The sequence below is a fragment of the Tenebrio molitor genome, chromosome 1 (assembly GCF_963966145.1).
Source record: "Tenebrio molitor chromosome 1, icTenMoli1.1, whole genome shotgun sequence".
NCBI lineage: Eukaryota > Metazoa > Arthropoda > Insecta > Coleoptera > Tenebrionidae > Tenebrio > Tenebrio molitor.
Window position 1 is genome coordinate 36,780,965 of NC_091046.1, and position 23,522 is coordinate 36,804,486.

A 23,522-nucleotide genomic window follows, 5' to 3' on the forward strand; every position below is an offset into this window, starting at 1 on the left:
TTGATATTACATTTTATTACTTAGTAAGTTAATTTTATCACCTTTGTTTTTTTTTTAATTTTATTCTTTTTCCCCATAATGGCAAAACTGTATTTATCAATACAGAAAGACGCGCTTGTTTGAAAATCACACAAAAAATGTATGAGTGCTATTTAAAAAACCAAAGTTGGTTGCCATAGCCGCTAATAATTCAAGAAAATATTTTCGTTGCAATTATAAAGAAAATGTAGCAAACCTATCCGAACCATTACACACTTAAGCATTTACATATGTACATTTATCAAATAAAATTATGGCGTTTAGGAAGCTACCGAATATTTCAGAGCAACTAATCTATTTCTATTTTTAACTTAGAATAACAAATGGCCGATCATGTACTATGGCGGCCAAAAAATTTTGGCCGTCACTTTCTTGACATTCAAGTAAAGTGTAAATAAACCTTAAGGAATCGTAACCCCACTTTCGATTCTTGTCATTTTGACAATTAATTTAAACTGTTTGAAGCTCAGATATTCCAAAAATCCGACATGAATAAACAAAATTAGAACAATCGTACATAAATAATCTGAGGTAAACGTTCTGTGTAGTAGAAATGACAAAATAATTTTGAGTTTTAAAATCTACCACCCAAAAAATAACGTTCATAATCAAGACGGTAAACATGATGACAATAAAGTACGGATTACAATATTTTTTTTTAATTGACAGCCAATGACGGCCAAAATTTTTTGGCTGGCATAGTACTATGGCGGACAATAAATTTAGGCCGGCAAATTTCTGACATTTCAAAAAAGTCAATGCAAGCGACCATTTATTGTCATTATGACTGATGTGTCAGTTTCTCAAACTGAAGGTTTTCAAGCTGTTTGGCGTTTCCTTTGCCTTTTTCGTAACTTACAAACCATGACGCACTAGCATAACTGATTTGTAGTAGCACTTCTCTCTGGTGCACGCTTCTTTTCCCAATTTTAATTTTGATTACGCTGGGGTTAGTTGAACATAATGCCAGCTTCACATTTTGATGTCAACTCAATGACAGGCCGGCCTAAATTTATTGTCCGCCATAGTACTATCTCTGCTTTTTTCATATTTTTTGGATCACGATTACAATATCCGTCCAAAAAGTTTTACACAAACAACACCTGGTACGTCAGGAATTCGTCCAAATTTCTCCACATCTTTCGTTCTGTGACGGAGTTGTTCTTGCGAACTAAACGCGATTAGTGCTGAAACTGGAAAGAAAACGATCGGAAGATTACATTAAAACTCGCATTTCCATCTTTTCATAAATTTGCATAATGTGCGGGTGAATCGATAAACAAATTTGAAGTATGTAAAAAGTCAGATAACATTCGCACAGATATTGTGGGTTATTTTCAACGTATTTAGAAACGTTGGGCGTGCGCAAGGACGAAGCGGACGACAAGGAATGAATCGGACGCTGAGCGTCGTTAAAGCGTCAGGACAGCAATTTCGCGTTATTCACTTGTTACTCCGGAGCGTTCTCTTGTTTTCCCGTTGGTTCGCGCGTCATTTAGTCGATGGTAAAGTTATGCCAGCATATTATTAAACAATCATGTAAGTATTTTTTATGTGATTTTGTTTTGTCGGTGTAAAATCTTCAACAATTCACTCTTCACCTTTTTCAAACAAAATCCACTTCAGAAACAATTTCTGCATTCTTTCGTTTTGGGCTCCAGAGCACTAAATCTGAATAAACTTCAAATAGAAATACAGTTTTATTTCATATTTCACATTATTCGCCTTGTTATAAAGAAATTTTGAACGAATAACTAAATTAGGTTTTTTATCAAATAAATTCCAAGCAAGGTACTCGTAAATATGTACATTTCTAAGGGTAAATGAATTTACCTCAGGGGTATGTTAACACTAGTTCCAATGTGGTTTATGAGTAAACTGAGACTTTATTTACAAAGATTTACGCTTTTAGCAAAGGACCAAGACCCGGATTTATAAGTGTAGGAAAAATGTGAAAGTGTAAGCCAGCTCGCACTTATTCTTGTTAAATCAAATAAATTTTCCAAACAAAACTTCAGGTTATTGTTTCAAATCACATTAAATATTATTAAACATAAATCGTGTAATAAAATAGGTATTACCTAAATATTAAGAGACAACGAAATGAATCCTGTTAACAATTCCAAAAATAATTTCTAAAAACTGATTTAAATCTGCAAACCTAGATTTTCATTTATGGATTCCACTCACATTTAATACAAATATTCTTTTCTTATTTGTGTAACATGTTATACACAATGAAACTCATTCTGTTGAATGTCAAATCCTAAATCAAGATACGTGGATACACAATATCTATTTTTTGGTATTTCAATTTTTTTTTTTTTTGCAATTCCAATGAATGTACATTCAAAGCCTCGAAGAAGTACTAATTTCTTTTAAAAGTGTTCCTTATAAACATAATTTAAATGAAGTAAGACTGAGTTAACATTTTTGCACTGATATTGATATGTAGGAGTATGTACTTCATTTTGTGGACGCTGGGCGCGCAGTCTTAAGTCGACCCCACGCAAAATGCTCGTATAATCAAGATTTCGTCTTCAAATTATTTCATGTTTTCCACTGGGACGCGTTTGCTATCAGGGTTGAATAGAACTCTCATATTCTCCATTTGTGAAACGTAAAATTTTGATGCATTGAATATCCACATCAGAAAAGATGAAAGAAAATTCTGACTTGTTTTATCACGAAACTGTATGATTTTGCCAATCCAAGCTTCGACTTTGTCGTAAGATAAACAAATGCCCCTCTGTGTTAACCTAGAACCTGATAGACGGTCCCATTTTTCTGTGTTTTTATATTTCTTTTTCCTATAGCCACACAGCAGATTCACATTGACTTATGCCCAGGTTTTAAATTTCATTGAAAATAATAAATATAAAAAAGGGGAATATTTTTTCATTTTTAAGCATGCCCAAAAATTGTATTTGTTTTTTAGTGATAGTCATCTAAAATTGTATAAGTAAAGATTTACAGTGGCCACCTTCTTTTAGAAAGAGATCCTTGAATTTTTGAATAATTTTAATTTTTCTACATCAAAGTATCCTAGAGTTGAACTGTTTTCATTTAAAATTATTTCCACGTAGGTATATCTACTTGCATAAGCTTCACTGGATTAATTTCAAATAAATTCACAAACCTGTTAGGATACGGGGAAGCAAAAATCGAAAATACAAAAAATGGAATATGTTTTTATTGTATCAAACAGCTGCTCCGATAAAGATTTAAGTTCAGATGGTTGTAGAGACTGTGACAAAAATTATTAGATTCGAAAGAAAGAAAACTAGTTACAGTGCAAAGTTTGTTCATGTTGTAAAAAAAACTACAACATAATTTGTCAGTTTTCCAAACAAGCAGAATTTGTTTAAAAAAAATCGAAATCAATAAATATTGACAAAGGTCATTCATATCTTTGAGGCATAGACTTTGAGACAGGATTATTAACTACTGACTTTATTATCTGATCAATGTGTGATGATTAATACTTCTACCAATGTCAATTTTCACTTAATATGGTTTTCCGATAATATCATAACAGGATAATACAAATCAAAAAGATGAATTACCCACCCATTTAAAATATGCACCACTGAAACTTATTTAATGTGAAATTTAAATGGAACACTGAAAATTAAAATATCAAATTTTCAGTACAAATGACTAGTTTTTCAAATTATACACCTAACTAGGAGCTTATTCAACGCAACATAATACCGTGCGATCGACAATTATTTAGACGTACATATGTCCAAATCTAGACGTTCAGGTGCTCGGGATGCATGGAAGTATTTTTGGTTGCATATACTTTTTTCAACTTATATTTGGAAATTTTTTGCTGAAACTGGGCCAAACAGGCAACAGCACTGTATATGTCCATTCTCCGTTACTGAAAACACCATTACGAAAGTAATTCAATGATGAATTTTTTATGTTCTGAAGTAAAAACGATTTTTGCGTTAAAATTTGATTAATAGTGACAGTTGTTTGACAGCTAATTTAGCAAAGATACGAAAAATCTCACACTGTCAAAGCCGCCCCTTATCTAAGTAATTGTTGATCGGACGCTGTAAAGTTTATAGATACAAAGATTTAAGACTTTACCTTCGAAATTTAATCTCTTAAATTCTTCAATAATTATTATTAAACTAATGCTGATGCAGCAAAGGTGTTATCAAGAGATGTGATACTGTCGAAACGCGCCAGCTTTAATTTAGCAATAAAGTGTGTCTGGTGGAAGAGAATCAATAAAGTGTTATAGTTAGTTGCGAACACCAAGTGGTTCATTTTCATTTTCAAGATATTTTTTAATTGGCCGCAAATAAACTTGAAATGAGGAGGTGATAAAAATCTCACATTTTTAATTAAAAGCCTGGCAGAATACAATTTCCATCTTTTTAAGAGATCCAAATTAATTTCAAATTAAAACCGTTTCTTCTTTATACTATAAATTTTTTAAGTGTATCGAATTTCTATAACACATCGTTACAAAACAGATGTTACAATATTGAATCTGCCATAGTTCCTTGACAAAGGAGAAGATAGATATTAAGTGATTTTATTAACTTATACTCAATGATAAAAAATTGCAGTGTAATTTTTTTAATCCAGATTTAACCTTCCTCCGCAATATATTACTTACATCTTAAATATACAGTAGCAAAAAACTGTCAAAAACAGTAAATAGGCAGAAACACTTTCAACAATTTTGATTAACAACAGCAAAATCATAAATGTCGATTGGACGGGAAATTATAATTTCGTGTAACAGTTTTATAACGCGAACATGTTAACTGGAATTAAGTCTGAAAGCCTTAAATAATAATCTTTAAATGCTTCCGACATTAATATGATAGACGCAAGGTGATCAACAAGAAAATACATCAAGAGTGCTGCCTCACCTTTTGTTTTATCGAAACGACTGTCTTAATTATTATAATTAATTAATCGACTATTAATAATCAATGATAACACAGATTTTATCGCTTATTCTGGAATAATTGTTGACAATTCCTAAATGTCCGTAAATTTTGCGGAAATCGGAAACTATTTTTCAAGGTTAACGACAACACCGTTGCTTTAAATTGACGTTCACTGAAAAATCGGCTTACCAGTGGCGTCGCGATTGGGAATAAAGCTTCTTACGAATGTAAAATGTTGCTCTTGTTTATTTTATACATTTTCTCCATTATCATATAATAATAATAAAATGCACAATTATAATTCTAAAGTTCATGAGGTATGGTTTATTATACTGGGTGCCCCAAAATTCGCAGAACAACTCAGAGGGGCAACGTTAAATTATGTTAGAGAATTATGAGGAAAATAATAAAAAAATTCTATGTCTTTTAGATTTGAAGATATGGAGGCTCAAAAGGTGCAGCTTTGATCTCGTTAATTTTAAATATTAAGAAAGACTTTGACAATTTGTTTTTTACTAGCCAATGCTATAATAATTCTCGATAATTATGATCATGTTTGCAATTATATTCTTTAATTCTTCATTATTTCCAACATTTCCAAGTAGAAATTTTATGTCGGTTTTGCCTCAAATAACGTACGGCAAAATGGCTTTGATTTTTCTTTCTTATTTCCATGGATAGAACAAAAATGAAATATTTGCGGACTATTGGGATACATAGAATGTTTTCAAATGTTGCCACATTTAGTGTAAAAAATAGGTACATATCTTCTACAAAAAAGAAGATTGATTTTTTTAAACATTTTTACCTGATATTTTAATGACTATTTAACAACGTACTGCTAAGTTGTTCCGCGAACTTTGGGGCAACCAGTAGAGTAGTAATTTGAGACCATGAATTGTCTGCGCCCATGCATTGAACTACGACCTGACCGATGATTTGCAACCCCTGCTCTGATTTGTTTCATTTTTTATCACTTTGTATATCTAGGCTCGGGGAGGTTCGACAAGGCAATAGAAACATATTCATAATAAAATTAATTTTTGTGGGCCAAAAATATTGGAAACAGAGTGAAAGAAAATTCATTAAGTTCGGAAACTATTCGAGGAAAGTTAGTTGATTGTGGATGTTCATCGACACGCTAAAAAAGGCATACAAGAAGCAGAGTTTGATAGATCGAGTTTATTACGTGTTGAAAAAATTGATTTTGAAGTTCCTCCTATTGGACGGTGATAGAATTACCCATGTTCGATGTCTTGCTGAGAAAAGATCAGTGTGAAATATACTCGTCTTATGGTGAAATATTGGAAACTGACAGTTTACAGTTTAAGTCTATCGTAGTGTGTAAATAAGGACGTTAAACAGACGATTAAATATGCGAGTACAATGAAATTTAATTTATAAAATAAAATAAGATATAATGACACGGTAAATTTATAGACATTTAGATTGCACTTAAAGCTTAATTAGCAAAATTAATATTGCGATACTCTGTTCATACTACGTAATTAAGTTTGTTTGCAGTGTGCAGGAAATTAGTGATCAGAAGATTAAAACTGGCGCATATTTGCTTAAATGTGCGTATTTAAGTTAAACAAATTTAAATAAACTGATAATTTGAAAAAGTTTCATCAGTGTTCAACAGAAGTGATAATGAATCAAATATTTTTTAATCAACTTACTGTATTTTGTTTGGGATCATTATAATAAAAAAACAAAAATAAAAGAAGGAATCCTCGAGAAACCTGACGTGTTTTCTTACAGTTCAATTTATTTTATGTGCATATTAGTTCAATAAGGTTTCATCTGTACGTCTGTGATTAATTATTAGAAACGAACTGAAAGGTTTCGTGATTAGGTAACCATCTAATTAGCACATTATGCAATATTTGGATAAACGAAACTGTATCTGTATTTTATGTTATGTACATATTCTTTTCACTAATAATTGGTAATAAAAAATTACCGGTTACAAGTTAAAAAAAAAACACATTTATAAAAAATTGCAGAAGTTATTATATTACATTCAAGATAAATACATAAGTGAATACTCCTTTAAACAAATGTGTGATTCAAAAAAGCGAATAAAAAACTTGGTAAAACCCTGGAAAAATGCTGAAGTTCTGAGTCGGTGGCTCTAAAACTTTTCCCCATAAACTAGCAATCTTTCAAATGCAAATGTAATGTCGTCGAAAATATTACTTACACAAAAGTTCATCCAGTTTAGTGTGATTTATTATTCGGTAAGATATGAAAATATATAATATTGAAAACCCATTAACAAACATTTATGTGGTAAAAAGTACGAAATGCTGTTCATTGGAGAATTTTATAACAACAAATTAACGTAAAATGTAGATTGCTAAACTCTATTCACATTCTTTGCTACATTTATATCTACTTAATGTATAGGAAAAGTTCCGCTCACAGACCCAGTTTTGTGTTCTGTGAACTGAAGAAATGGAAACCTCCAAGTCAAATTTAAGGCTACATTACCCGACGACAACTATATGCCCTAGGATCAATTACTTTGCAGAAAGTTAATCAAGAGAACGAGCGGAATCCAACGGTGTACAAATCATTGTTCAACAATAATAAGCGAGATCGTGTGCAACCCGAAACTGACTTGGGCCGGTGCAAAATTCGAAAATTATCAATCATCTCCATTGTGAATCCGCCCAAATTAAAAAGTGGTCTCCGAGATAGAATTCGACGAAAGGATTCCATTGAATCAAAAATCATCGCTCTGCGGCCACTCTAAAAGCATATATGAGCGAAAACAAGGTGTTTATTTTTCCAGAAAAAAATTATTATGCAAATTGATCAACACACTTTCAACTCACAATATATTCTGTAATTTTTAAAGGCCGTTAAAATTTTAGCGTCTCTTAAAATTTCAAGCCCTGATTGGTCATTGCTATGACAACTTACTTTACTAAGATAATAGTGAGTTTTTATGATTTTCAACATGTAAGAAAAATAAGGTTAAAGCGGTTCAACAATCTGTCTTCTCAATATATAAATCTTGCCGAGAACGTTGAAAATGACGAAGCCATAAATATACAAAAATGGAAAGTAAATATAATTGTGTCTACTAGAATATTTATGTTCATTCGCATAAATGCTCAACATTTCAAGTTGTCTACCACGCACATAAAAACGAGAAAATAACACAATTGGTACTAAATAATAATGAAATAATAAAGAATCTCAACATAAATCCTCAGAGGAAGTTGAAATTCATTTACCTATAATGTAAAATATCGAACTAATTGAAGACTCTAAAAAAAATAAGTAAAAATAAAATTTAATAAAACGAACGACGTAATAATAATAAAATTTTATAGATCTGTACCAACTCAACCTGAACAAAGCCACAATAACAATAACACTGGTCATAATTATGATAATAATTATTTTTATATTACCTACTCTAAAGTTAAGGTTTAAATCAAGTACATACATACTTTGTAATTATAAATAATACAAGGTCGATGACAAAATTCGCCCCGAGCTGTAGTGCTTTTATTAAATACCGAGCGATCATTTAAAAAATAAATCGAGTTTGCTTTGGAGCCTATGCTATAGCATGGGTTGCCACAGGTAACACGCCGACTCGATTTATTTTTTAATTGATCGCACCGTACTTAAAATACTATATTTTGGACTAATTAAAAACATTTTCAGGGGTTACTAGATTTTGGCAGCGATTACTTTTAAATGTACGCGTATGTTTTCTCTTATTAAATCGGAATGAGTTCAGATTCAGTGATGTATTTATTACGTGTCACTTTAATGTTCAAAAAGTATCAAAAAAATATTAAGTTTATCAAACCATTTGGATCAAAATTAGGATGAGATTAAAAATGTTAAGCACTGCCAACACGACGTTTCTATGTAAATTAATTTAATTTACAATGTCATTTTGCGGAAACTTACCTGGCTAATTAAATTTAATAATTTGTTCACCTGTAGGGATTCATCTAACCCTTGCATACATGGTAAAGTTGTAAGTTGAAAATAAGTCACAGAACTAATTTAATAAAAAAACTAATAATATTACTTTCAAAATAAAAATTATTTCTTAAATGCTCAAATTTTATAAAAAAAACTTGCACGTAAATTTTGTTCTAATATTAAAAAAATAATTTTTCAGAATAAACCCGAATTGAATGTACAGTCATGTTCAGATAAATTTGGAACAATTTTATTTTTCGAGGATAATGTGAGCTGAATATTGGACTTTTCAAAGCAATTTTACCGCAAAATGCCTAATGGTAAAATAAAATAGCAACCATTGAATTGTTACTCGTAATTTTGGCTAAAATATGTATATTTTGTGTGCAACAAAAAAATACATCGAGCATTTTCGTTAAAATATTGTTTTCTTAATTTGGTTATTTTTTATTATTTTTGAACGATTAATCACTGTTGGGTGGTGATATTAGCCGTTCAAATGATATAGTCGTCTTTGTATAACTACTTAAAAACTTTATTGTATGACAAAATGTTGATGTACAAGTGTTAAGTACCAAGGATAGTGGTAGACTCTTGTTTTTACCGCTATATCTCGACTTAAATAAGGGTGGGTGATTTCACCCCTCTCACAAAGAAAGTAGGCAGGACTACCTGCTACAGTACCTGTTTCTAACAATAACGTTCAAAATTACATTATTTTGTACATATACCGCCCCCCTTGAAGGCACGGACTTCAAAATTATTGGAATTAGCAAAGATCGAACATGGTTATTAGAAAAAGGATTGTTACATAATAAACATGACAAAAAACATTAAAAAATACAAACATTGAAGTCAATTGTAAAAAAGGGTTAATGCATAATTATAACAAATATTTACACGATACAAACATAGTCTATTCATTCGCTGGCAGAACGCACACCTTTCGCGTGGCTCTTTTGAAGATGCCATTGACAGTCTTTACGGACACTGCGCGCACAACACCGTCACTTCCGGGATGAAGTTCTACGATGCGTCCCAATTTCCATTGTAGTGGCGGCGTGTTGTCCTCAACTAGAATCACCATGGAACCAACTTCCAAGGCGGGGGTGGACGGTCTGGAACCGGAACCACGGAGCTGCTTGGAACGATTGATGTTTTGAACAAGGTACTCCCTTTGCCAGCGGTGCCAAAAGTGCTGCCTCATCTGTTCCACTCTTTGCCATTGCGTCAATCGGTTGATCCTCGTCGTCGTAAGATCTCTTTCGCTTATAGAAGTTAATGGCTCTCCGATGAGGAAGTGACCAGGGGTTATGGGATTAAGGTCATTAGGATCGTTACTCAAGGGACACAAAGGTCTGGAGTTTAGGACTGCTTCAATTCTTGTTAACAGGGTATACAATTCTTCGTAGGAAAGCACGACTTCTCCAATTGTTCTCTTTAAATGACCTTTAATGGATTTTACGTTTATTTCCCAAATACCGCCCATGTGCGGGGATCTGGGGGGAATGAAATGCCACGAGATACCCTTATTAGCCAGATTTTCTGTAATTTGACTAAATGAAGCTGACTTTAGAAATGTTCTTAGTTCCAGTAATTCTCTATTGGCGCCAACGAAATTTGTAGCATTGTCCGAATAAAGATGGTACACATGACCACGTCTTGATATGAAGCGTTTTAGCGCATTCAAAAAGGTTTGAGTCGTTAAGTCACCAACTAGTTCTAAATGAACGGCTTTAGTTGAAAAACAGACAAAGACGCAAATATATGCCTTCACAGTACGCTTACTGCGACCACGACATTCCTTGATGTAAATAGGCCCGGCATAATCTACGCCACTGATTGAAAATGGTCTGGTTGGTTCGACACGGGATTTGGGCAAATTGCCCATAATAGGATACATAACGCTTGGTTTGACTTTAAAACATTGCAAACACTGGTGCAAAATCTTGCGTACCACACTGCGTGGAGAAATTATCCAAAAATTTTGACGTAACGCGGCTAAAGTTCCCTGAACACCAGCGTGCAGTTGCTCAATGTGCACGTGTTTGACTAATGCCTTAATCAAATGGTGATCGTTTGGTAGCACGATGGGATGTTTGACATCGTAAGTTAAGGATGAGTTTTGCAACCTACCTCCCGCGCGAATTAAATTATCATTCTTGTCGAGAAAAATATTTAAGCACAGTAAACGTGATTTCTTGTTAATCGGTTTGTTTTGTTAAAGGCAAGCTAATTCATCGTTGAATGCAACTTCTTGAATTAAACGCATGATGGCCTTCATGGAATCTTTTAATTCTTCACATGTTAAAGAACTAGAGATTTGCCTTTGGTTTGGCTTCCTACAATTGTTGATGAACCGTAATACCCATGACATTACGCGTTCAGTTTTTTTGTAATTTGAAAATTTTGTAAGAAGCGGTAGTTGTCTTTCGCGAGAATGAATATTGGTCAGAGTGACAGTTCGCCGTTCTGGAATTTCAATATCCGAAAGATTTACGTTAGATACGGGCCAAGTGTCGTTGTTTTCTGACAGCCAATCAGGACCGTTCCACCACAGTTTATTAGTTTTGAGTTGACCAGGTAAAGCACCTCGGCTTAGTACATCCGCAGGGTTACTTTCGCTTTTGACATGATACCAATCTTTCGCATCCGTTAGCGTTTGAATTTCGGAAACTCGATTTCCTACAAATGTTTGTAAGTTTGAAGATGTAGCGTTTATCCATGCCAGAACGACTGTGGAATCTGTCCAGAGAAATTGCTGATCAATTTTGACATTTATCGTTCGTAAAACTGTATTAAATAATCGCGACAACGTTAAGGCGGCACACAGCTCCAAGCGTGGTAACGTAACAGCGCGAAGAGGAGCCACACGAGATTTAGCGCAAATTAAGTGAACTTGATGATTGCCACTATGATCAGTTGTTCTTAGATAGACAGCAGCGCCATATGCGATTTGTGATGCGTCACCAAAACCATGTAGTTGCACCTGTACGGGGCTTGATTTTATTATGTTTCTGGGAATTTCGATTTCGTTTAAGTGAGCGAGTTCTTGCAAGATCTTAACCCATGCACAATAAATAGTTTCAGGTAATAGATCGTCCCATCCAATTTTCAAACTCCAGCATTGTTGAAGGATTATTTTTGCTTTTACTACTACTGGCGCCACAAGACCCAATGGATCGAATACCTGGGCAGTTTTAGACAGGATTTCGCGTTTTGTTAGTCTTTTCGGAATGTCGCACTGTTTTACCTGATAGCGTAACGAATCGTGATTAGGATTCCAAAAAAGCCCTAACGTTTTAGTGTAAGCATCCTTATCGAAACTGACGTTGAGATTAGGCTCGTGACTATCTGGAATTAATGCAGGATGATTGGCGGCCCATTTACGTAATAAGAAACCACCATGAGCTAAAATTTGAATTATTTGATCTCGTAAAGTGATTAGGTTTTCAAGTGAGTCTCCTCCCGTCAGAAGATCGTCTACGTAAAAATCCTGTTGAATTGCTTTAGCGGCTTCCGGGTACTGATTTACGTTTTGAAGAGCTAGTTCTTTAAGACATCTTGTTGCTAGAAAACTGGCCGGTTTTGTACCGTAGGTTAGAGTGGTTAATCTATACGTTTTTAGCGGATCTTCGGTGTTCTCGCGCCAAACAATTCGTTGATAGTCACTGTGATCGGGATGTATTTCTATCATACGGTACATTTTAGCTATGTCCCCGTTTACGACGTATTTAAAAGTTCTGAATCTCAACAAAATTGCAAAAAGCTCTGGCTGGATTGTAGGTCCTGCCATAAGATTGTCATTTAGACTTAATGCATCAGCTGAGCGAAATGACGCGTTAAAAACAACTCTTAACTTGGTCGATGTAGAATCCTTGAGTACCGCGTGATGGGGCAAATATGTACAGTTCGGTTTATTTAATTCGCAACCCGGAACTTCCTCCATGTGACCCAAAGAGATGTAATCCCGCATGAATTGCACATAATCTGATTTTAGTGTAGGCCTTTTGTTTAGGTTTCGTTCCAGATTGTTAAAAAACTTTACAGCACTATCGCGGTTTGACTTGAGAATTGGAGGATCATTTTTTAATGGCAGTTTAACAAGAAACTTTCCGTTTGTTTGTCTGCACGTATTTCGAATAAAATGTTGCTCGCACATAATCTCTTCATTTGAAAAGCATTTTTGTTCGGAAGGGTTGCTGCATTGTTCTAGTTCGAAGAATTTCTGCACCTGGTTCTCTAAAATGTCGGTTACCGACGTTAGAGAAAGCGAGCAGGTGCTTGAGCTATTGTTATTGTTCATATTTAGTGACCCACCCGCAATGAAACCTAAATGGGTATTTTGCAGCATTAGTTTGTTATGGTTCTTCATTGTTATTTCCTTGCGGTCTTGACATAAAAGGTTCCAAAACAAATCAGCCCCGATAAGTAAGTCTACTGGTGCAGTTTCTAAGAATTTCGGATCGGCTAGCTGTAATTCCTTTGGAATATTTATTGCAGACATGTTTATGGTCACCAGGGGAAGATTTTCGGTTATTTTTTCCAGAACAAAACAACTTAAGTTCGCCGAAAACTTATTGTACTGAGACTTGATGTTTACCTGGACGGCCTGTTTGATGTTCGTCGAAATTTGACCAATTCCGCCAACGGTTATATTTACGGCTTTCTGCTGTAGACGTAATTTTTTGGAAAATGATGACGTAATATAACTGTTCATGGACCCTGCATCCAGGAGAGCTCTACATTTATGTGACTTATTATTACGATCTTCTATGAGAACGATCGCGGTTGATAACAAAATAATTGATGATTGGGACCTCATAGAATGAGCGTTTAAACTTTCTACCTGTGCTGGTGTTTCATTGGTTTGCGTGATTTGTCTTTCTTTGTGAAGCAGCGTATTGTGGCTTTGATTGCATTTACGGCATTTGAATTTGGACTGACAGTTGTTAACAAAATGATTGGTTCTTAGACAATTAAGACATAACTTCAGGTTTCGAGCTTGAGCGTTTCTTTCCTCTACATTTAATTTTGTAAATTCATTGCACTGAAAGATTGTATGATCGTCATTTTTACAAAATGTACAATGTAGTTTGTTTGTGGCAACATAAGATGTAGTGCTTCGTTTTTGTGACATATTGTTTTTTGCATTATTGTGATTCGGATTGACGTTCGATTTGGGGTGCAATAGATTTAAGGATTCCAACAACTGACATTTCTTTTCTAAAAATTCGATCGTTTGACCGTAAGTTGGAACCTCGTCGGTTAATGTAGCCTGCCATTCTCTTGCAAGATTGTCGTCTAATTTGTCCACAATTATTACGACTAGAAGAGCGTGCCAAGTATCAATCGGTACTTCTAGCTGTCTTAACGCGGCAACATTTGAATTCAACGTATCTAAAAAACACCTAAGTGACGAATGCGAGGCTTTAATTACTTGGGGTGCCTTTGTGATGGCTATTATGTGATCGTGAACGATCAGCCGTTTGTTGCAGAACCGTTTCTTTAAGATATCCCACGCTACATTATAATTTTCTGATGACACCGTTAATGACTCGACTGCTCGCAAAGCTTCACCAGATAAACATGATCGCAAATATTGGAAACGTTGACAGTTGTTTAGCATGTTGTTTTCGTCTTCAATAATGGATTTAAATGAATTTTGAAATGACAACCATTCCTTATAGCAACCAGTGAAAGATTTTAAATTTAAAGTTGGCAGATTCAATTTGATTGATTGATCACGATTAGAGCAATGTGAATTAGCGCTGGAACAACTACCGTTAGGATTCGCTGTGGCCGCAGTGTGCGGTGGAGGCGTCGTTTGTCTAATTTTTGTTTGAATTGATGATAATACATCGAGATACTTTAAATCAATTTCGTCGCGGTCCTGAGTCTGTGTCTCAATCGCCTCTGATGAAAGATCGAGTGATTCAATTTCAGTCTGTACCTCGTCATATTCTTTGAATATTTGTTCGATGAATGTTTTTCTAGTTTCTAGTGGAGACACATCATTATCATTTGATTGAAAATTAGACACAAAGTTCTGAATACGCGTAATTCTAGCTTTTAATGAGGTTCTTTTCCTTTTTAGAGCCTCTAATTTGGCAATTGATTCATCTAATAAGGATGTCTCGGGCATAATGATTGATTTGATTTACGTGGTCGAGATGAAAATTTGCGAAATTAGGAACAATAGAAAAAGTCGTACGTAGTGATGCAGTTTGGAAGGGAAATTGAAAGGATTGAGAGCCACTAACCTTTGTTGATGTCTTGAGTGATGATCGCTTCGCTGCTACCCAATTCGGTGACTATTCGTGCTGCCCTTTTGCCCTTGCTGAAGGTGACGAAATCGTTGCTGCCCTCTGGGTGTCGAAACTGTTTCTTGAATTGTTGTTGTATTACACTTGTTATTACACTAGACGACCGTCGTGTGATATGGATTTAATCATCCGGCTCGAAGGACCAAAATTATGAACGATTAATCACTGTTGGGTGGTGATATTAGCCGTTCAAATGATATAGTCGTCTTTGTATAACTACTTAAAAACTTTATTGTATGACAAAATGTTGATGTACAAGTGTTAAGTACCAAGGATAGTGGTAGACTCTTGTTTTTACCGCTATATCTCGACTTAAATAAGGGTGGGTGATTTCACCCCTCTCACAAAGAAAGTAGGCAGGACTACCTGCTACAGTACCTGTTTCTAACAATAACGTTCAAAATTACATTATTTTGTACAATTTTGTTGTACATATCTTCTATTTATTGCAATGTGATTTTTGAATAAAAATTCGAATAAAACAATTGCTTGATAAAGAAAAAGAATATTTTATTCAAAAAATAGAAATTACGCCAAAACGGCTATAAATAGCCATACACAATGTTAATAAAACTGGCCTTAAAATTAAATTTTACATTTATATCTAGTGTCAGAAATGGTAGTTGGCATTAAAAAAATTAAATTTTTGACATTTTTTAATTATCAAATTTGAAAAATTGCAGTAGGCGTATGAAACAAAAAAAAAGTCACTAGTAGCGCAAAAGATCGGCCAAACCTTTAGCAATTCAATAAAAGAAAAATCAATTATTTATTTCCAATAGTCATATTTTTTTAATGAAGCCCTGCAACCCCGCTTTTTTGCGAAAAAACGGTGACAGGTAAGTGTTGACAAAAGAACGTTTTAAACTTAAAATTTAACGTAGAATCGAAATTTGAAATCAAAATGGGGTCTTTCCATTTAAAAAAACAAAGATGGCGTCGATTCCCGGTATTTCCGGAAGTGTCACCATTTTGAAAATATTTTATTTGAACTTGGAGCAGTTGATTATAGTCGACTACCAATTTTCATATTACTACGATTTTGGGAAATCAGAAAGTTTCTAACGAACGGACTACGTGAATCACCCTGTATATAACTCAATACTATAATTATAAAGAAAATGCACTAAAATGTGCAATCTCAATTATTAATTAAACATTGTATCAACTGTCAGAAACAAATTTCTAGGAGTAAATACTGGTAGAGTCCTGCATAGAACCAAACATATGTAATTAATACTTTTGTGGCCATAATGTGAGTGTTAAAACATTCAGAAAAGTTAAATTACGTTCAGTAATTTGTTTGAATGCACATGCAACATTAGCACTGTTTTTGACAAGTTTATTGTAAACAATTTGTGTATTTACGAGTGTACGTATTGGTTAGTATTATCACAACGCAAATATTAATTGAACAATATTATACTCTAGTTAGTAAACAGTTTTCAAAAATGGTGTAATTTTGATTTTATTGACTTTAATGACGCGCGAAATATCTAACGAACAAAGACTTTAAACTGTTAACAATAACCAAAAACTAAAAAGTTAAGAAAGCTTAGCGAAATTAAAATATATTCGGCTATAATATAACTAGTGGTATGATTATTATCGATGACATTATGAAATGTCCTGCTTCAATTTCACGAATTTAATATCATCGATGATTAATCATACCACGTGTTATATTCGATGAGACAATATACCTAATGAATGAAATACAAAATTTTTCATGTATTTGTCAAACTGACAAATTTATTTCAATCAAAAATCGTAACGACGAAAGTAAACAAGATGATAATTTTTTTGTTTTTTATTATCGCTGTGATAGCCATGCAACTAAGGACTTTACGCGTTTTGATTGGATCATTCATGATCACGTGATACATGAATTATATTGTCTCGTGACATACTTATTTCCAATGTAATCAAAAATTTGCGCTAAATGTAATATTATTTAATTATTATTATAAATTATGCTTAAATTTTAGTATTCGAGATATGGGTTCTGTTCTAGTTGACAATAGTGATGCAGAAAAAGTAACTATTCCCTACTGAAGTATGTATTCGATACTCGACCAGATCCAAAGTAACGGATACCGAGACAGAAAACTATTCGTGATCAACTGATCACTTGGCAATAACGAAAAACAATGATATTTTAGAGAGCTGAAATAAATGTAACAAGTAACAAGTTTCTTTGCGCCAACTACCGTGAAAGAAGAAATGGAATGGATAATGATTATTATACCTTTACGACAATGTTGTGTTGAAAGAAAAATATACAACTTGACCAGACATTAATGTTATAATAAAATTGTATAGAACGTTCAAATGAAATCCTGGGCTGGGAAGGCATTGGAAACCGTCAATTGTTTTGCTTCTTTAAAGTGTAAATTGACAGTTGTATTAAGAACAGCTAACCTAAAATTTATAAACAAAAAATCTTCCTGTTTTTTCTTTCTTTGCAATGTTTTACATTAAAAGTAGAATAACTAGCGATTCCTATTCTCAAAGCAAATATCTAAGGGCACCCTTTGCTGAAATCAAACATGTTCAATTATGTGCAGATTTAACATAAACAAATGTCATTCGTGTCAAACGGCGGAAAATTCAAACTTTACACTCTTCCAAATGGTTTGCTTTTTTCACCGCTCACTCAGCTTGAACGCATAATAGTATATCAGGCTACAACGTGGGTAAGTGTTTTATAGCAGATCGAGAAAAAGAAGAGTTTTGAGATCTTAAGCACTTAACTAGCGAGTATCGTATAATAATTGTTGTGCTATGGATTTTACTTAAACATACGAAACACTATTGGTTGAATGTTAAACTTATTTCTTGTTCATAACAGCACCTTGTACCGTTATAAACCGTAATAGGTCTGCTGTCATTCATAACAGTTGTTATTTTGTTGTTTCCATAACAACCAACGTGGATTTGATAAATTGATTTTGTGTGCCTGCTAGCTAATCGAAAGACGAGTGAAAATAGGTAGCTCAAAATATTAATAAAAACAAGATGTATATTTCCTTACACGAGTTTAAAAGAATTTGGCAATGTCAATAAACACAATATGTATCTACCTACCCATGGTTAAACACTATTTTGCTTTGAGCGTTGGGTACTGTATACAACTTTTAGTTCTGTTTGCTAACCGCAAATCTCTAAAGTGTGCACCCTTCTAACCGAAGCTTCAAGGAATAGCATTAATATTATAACTTCTGCACTAGAAGGGAATGCGATTATTGCGAATATTTTTCAGATATATTAAATGTGGATAAGGGGTGGCTGTGATTATTCCGACATTCAAATTTGAACAATGTTGTCTAATTTAATTTGATTAAAAAATTAAGGATAGAAAACGGATATACAGGGTGCGTCCTAAAAAACGCCGCAAGCCATAGGTATCTCCGTTATTTATGGCTTGACTTAAATAAAACAAAAACTGGAATAAATCACTTTAAAAGCACTATAAGCACAATATAGACTAATGTTTTTTCAAAAAGTAATTCAAAATGGGTATAAAAAAATTTAATTTAAAAAAACAAAGTTGATTATCATTTGACCTTGAATTACTTTTTGAAAAAAAGTCTATGTTGTGCTTATAGTGCTTTTGAAGTGATTTATTCCAGTTTTTGTTTTATTTAAATCAAGCTATAAATTACGGAGATATGGCTTGCAGCGTTTTTTAGGACGCACCTGTATACAGTTTTCCATTAGTACATATGTTATGCATATATCATTAATAAACCTTGCGATATGTTTGTATTTGTTTTTATAAATATTCAAATTTGAATTTCAGAGGCATTCATACTCAAATTATGATTCAACTCGAAATACATTCAAGCTGGCAACGATGTTACCATTTCCGTCACATAATGTAACCTTAATTGAAATCAACCTAACCTAACACGAAAGCTATCAATTTCTATTAGGGAATTTTATTTGTTCTGTAGCTACTACCAGTAATGTCACCAGATGTCATAATCACCCCTTATCCACATTCATCCTCAATCGATTATTATACATATATGTTACGGAAAACTGCGGTGGGAAGGTGAATGTCCACATTTACCGGTAAATGTTCATAATGTCCTGTTACGTTGGCAAATGTACATAGCAATCATTTTCGGTCATCGTTTTGGCACATTCACCTTTCAAACATGGATTATGTGCACATTTACCGGAGGCGGATGGTAAATGTGGATATAAATTTACTACGACTGAAGCCAACACGCAGAATAACCGGCGAATGTGGATACCGGCCGGTGTGAGGTTAGGTTTAGGTTGAAACGACATAACAGTGTAATTGGTGGGTGTTTTAGTTTGAATAACAATGAAGGACAAATTTAACGTGCAGGTTTTAAGAAATACGGACGCAGGGGAAAATGCCAAACCAAAAAGTGCCACTGTGAAGCTTCATTGGTACTGCGCAATTCTAAATGCCACGGTAGCCCTGTCGCAAAAATAAAATTACTAAATAGCAATTTGGTTTTCTTAAAAAAAATTGTAATTAGTTTATTTCTATTTTAATAGGTTATTTTGTCGTTTTTTAATAAACCATATTTTATATCTAATTAGTTAATTACATACATCGTACAGACCTATAATATACCTATGAACATCTTGGTATCAATTGCATTTTTATTTAAGTAGTGGAATAAACATTTTCTAGAAGTACATAGTAGGACACTTTACACATTGACCGGTGAAAGTGCGTATAACAGGTAATTTACGCACATTGGCCGGTTCTGTTGGTCATTGTACACATAAGCCGGTGGATGTGCACATTGACCCTTTTTGCACTCTTACCGTACAGGGTGTGTCGTAAGTCGCGGACAGCCTTTTAAACACGGGTTCAGTGATGCCTACCAAGTGATATAAGCATGTTTCCAAATGGTTTTCGGACATTTTTCCTCAAACTTTAACATCAAACAAGAAGACTAATTTTAACATACTTATCGCTATAACCACTAGGAGTTGTTCTTAACTTATTTTTGATTCGTTTCGAACACCTATTTTGTTTATAACACAGATAATTTCAGTTATGATAGGTTCTTATTCTAACATTTGAAAGCTCACTGTGTCTCAACGAATTTAGATAAAATAAAACTAACAACCGTAGTGGATACTCGAAAGTGAATACTTCCTAGTTCCAAGAGCGTATCCGCGACTTTTGACACACCCTGTATACATACGAGCAAAGCTTGGCAAGCATAATTCTATCCCAATACCGGAATACCCCCAATAGTCTCTACTCTCCAGTAGAATAGGTATAGTTTCTCCAGCGAGAGATTGGTTGACATAAAAATCACTAAATTCTACGTAGAGAAAGTAGTGCCTAGCACACGTAAAATTTGAAATATGTATATACATCCTGATGAATGCATTCTAGTGCATTTTGTAGTGTTAGGTTAATTTAATTTAAAATCTCCCAATCTCTCCCTGGACGAAGTATAGTCACTTATTATGTCTTTTCCTGAACTCATTTTAAGTTAGTGTTGCTATTAACGCCAACTTTCATCAAAATGCAATTATTTTTTTTATTCTTATTTAATTTATATTGTACCTCATTCCATTATAAATTCCGATTCTGGGTGAAAGAAACTTCAACAAGCTGATTTATATGTATAAAGTATGACCCTTTTATGGAAGCATTAGCAAAGTTAGGATATACATACAGGTATCCCAGAATTGCGAAAAAGCTCCATAACTTATTTGTTATTAATCATATCAACTTTTTATTTTTTTAGATAAATAGCTGCGTTTCTACTGCACATTCGCAAAATATTGCAATACCTATATAACTAATATAAGTAGGTATACAGCTTTTTTTTACCAGAAGTTCGAATTGCAACGGTCCATTCGAAAATTCGTACCTTCCAAATCGTTGCACATACATTAAAATGATTGACTCCTGAATGTTTGCCGCATCTGTTGAGTGCTTAGAGGCCGATTTCAAGTTGACTTGCGACGGTCGCACTTGTTGTCATGTTAACGGCTCAAGAGAGAAAGATGACGGATATTGGTGATTAATGTGCAAGACAAAGAGTGCTACACATTTGCGCTCTAAAGTCCAATTTTTACCCTTTTGAGGTGACGTCACGATTTCCTTCCTCGCTTTCTCTTTATTGAAACGACAGAAACAGAAAAAAACAAAAAAAAGGCACGTTTATTTATTGATGGTCACTTTGAGGTTATTTTATGCTCCTGTCAATTTGACAATTTTTAATTTCTTTCACTTATTACATTGATTACAAACATAACCTTTCGAAGCAGCTGTCAACAAATTTGACACATTTATAGTTATTTATGATCAATTCAAATTTGTTTCTGATCCTAGCTCAAACATACGTAAAGTTACTAGATAATGACGTCATCGCAAAAGGGTAAAAATTGGACTATACCACCTATTTGCGACCATGACTTGGGGCCCGTTTTCAAGTCATGGTCGCAAATAGGTGGTAGAACGCAAATGTGTAGCTATCTTTGTCATACACATTAATTACCAATATGCATCATCTTTCTCTCTTGCGCCGTTACCATGACAACAACAAGTGCAACCATCGCAAGTCAACTTGAAATCGGCCTCTTACTCAACAACCTGCTCAGTCGCATAGGTCTACTGCGATTTTTTAAACACAACAAATAAAAAACGTCAAAAACCCATTTTTTTTTCAAATGGCACCCCGTATTTATTATTGCACTGATAGAAAGATTTTTTTTAGAAAAAAGGAAAAGTTGATATCTTTAATAACAAACAAGTTATGGAGCTTTTTCGCAACTCTGGGACATCTGTATGTATGTAACGGATTTAGTTTTCCTGCAGTTTTCTGATTTAGACTTCACGTTATGAACAGCAACGTTGAATTGTGGTAGTGTTAAATTATAAGAATGTAACTTCTAAACAATTTTCCTGTGTAATAATTTTAAATAAAATAATAATAATAAATAATAATATCTCACCTCCTCCTGATAATTTCGTGTTAATACCCTGAAATTAACTCTCTAATTAACAAACAGTTGCATATCTAATGTGGCTAGTGTTAGTACAAACAACCACTAATGGATTACAAGCAATTACCAACAATCGCACTTCGCACAAATTAGTGTTGCAATGTCAATGTCAAATAAGAATAATATTTTTTCAATTAACAACTATACCCAAAAAATCAAAAAGAACAATCTGAATGTAGTCTAAAATTCAAAGTCTAATTTGCAAAATATTGAAAATGTAAAGTCATTTTAAATTAGATATACAAATATCTGAAATTATAATCAATATCAAACATTTTGTCAGAGACTTATTTATGATAAGGCTTCTGTTTGTACGGACATATTTTATATTTTATGAAACATTTACTTTATTTTTGAAAAGCCTACGATATTAACGTTTGCTCTAGTTTTCGTTAGTGAGTTAATTGAGTTAATTTAACCCCTCAAGCGAATTATTTCTCCATATCAATTAGCTCTTTACAGATCTGCAACGCGTACATGCATATGTCTTAACGAAACCACAGATGCCGTCTACCTTGTTTCATGAGTTATGAAGAAATTTATAGATACGAGTATACTCGTATTAATCAAACATTATAACTTCGTTAACATCCAACTTACTATAGTTTGTCCAGCGAGAGATTGGTTGGATAACATATACTATTTTTTCTTCAAACCTTCATAACAAATTATTTAAGACATGTTAAGAAACCAGGTAGGAATTTCAAATGATTTAGCTAGTTTACTTTACTGCCGCTCATCAGCGGAGATAATAACTTCACGGACGCCCTCAGCGGAGATAATAAGTTTATCTGCCGCTCTCAGCGGAGATAATAGCTTTATCTGCTGTTGGAAAAATGGATGATGACATATAAATGACTCTGGTCCGAGGAATATGAACATTTTATAGTTTTTAGTATCGATATGTGCTTGGCAAAAAATGTGAGACGTAATCAGGTGAAGGGTAGAGAAGTCAGTCGATTGAGAGTTGTCGAACGATTTGTACGTTGTGTGAATAAACGCTAGTTTTGGAAATTTAGACTGTATTTCTTACAAAATTCAGAAGTGGGATTACTCGCGCTATCTGCGTTACCTGTGAAGTTGGTGTTTGAATTCCTGTGTAACGAGTAGTGTTACGCGATTTGAAAAAGACCGAACCGCTGCGAAGCGAACGCATAGTTTACGCGGCAAAAACTATTACACTTGTAATTAATCATGAATCGATCGGGTAAAAGTGATGAAACCCATCGTGCGGGCACAAAGCGTCGGCGGAAGCAATCTTCAA

The 23,522-nt window shown here is 33.8% G+C and overlaps 3 protein-coding genes across 3 annotated transcripts in view; 1 reads left to right on the plus strand and 2 right to left on the minus strand.

Annotated features, from left to right (window-relative positions):
• Positions 1 to 1,398: 1,398 nt before the first annotated feature.
• Positions 1,399 to 23,522, plus strand: part of LOC138124901 (melanocortin receptor 5-like) — a 70,726-nt gene continuing 48,602 nt past the window's right edge. The window contains exon 1 of the mRNA XM_069040091.1: positions 1,399 to 1,578. The gene's annotated coding sequence lies outside the window, so the exon portion shown is untranslated. The remainder of the gene's footprint in view (positions 1,579 to 23,522) is intronic.
• On the minus strand, positions 9,832 to 10,404 carry LOC138128039 (uncharacterized). Its single transcript, XM_069044267.1, has one exon. The coding sequence runs from the start codon at positions 10,402 to 10,404 to the stop codon at positions 9,832 to 9,834; it is 573 nt and encodes a 190-aa protein (XP_068900368.1).
• LOC138128136 (uncharacterized) lies at positions 11,137 to 23,414 on the minus strand. Its single transcript, XM_069044345.1, has 3 exons — positions 23,331 to 23,414; positions 15,179 to 15,302; positions 11,137 to 14,915 (listed from the first exon to the last, which is right to left on the minus strand). Exons 1-3 carry the CDS (start codon positions 23,412 to 23,414, stop codon positions 11,137 to 11,139), a joined length of 3,987 nt encoding a protein of 1,328 aa, XP_068900446.1.

Bases quoted from the DNA above. Each gene is read 5' to 3' on its own strand.
- LOC138128039 (XM_069044267.1), bottom strand. From the start codon at position 10,404: ATGGGCGGTATTTGGGAAATAAACGTAAAATCCATTAAAGGTCATTTA.
- LOC138128136 (XM_069044345.1), bottom strand. From the start codon at position 23,414: ATGCGTTCGCTTCGCAGCGGTTCGGTCTTTTTCAAATCGCGTAACACT. The intron at 15,303-23,330 runs GTAACGCAGATA...CAACAATTCAAG, and splicing joins TTCAAACACCAACTTCACAG to AAACAGTTTCGACACCCAGA. The intron at 14,916-15,178 runs GTTAGTGGCTCT...TGTCTCCACTAG, and splicing joins CACTCAAGACATCAACAAAG to AAACTAGAAAAACATTCATC.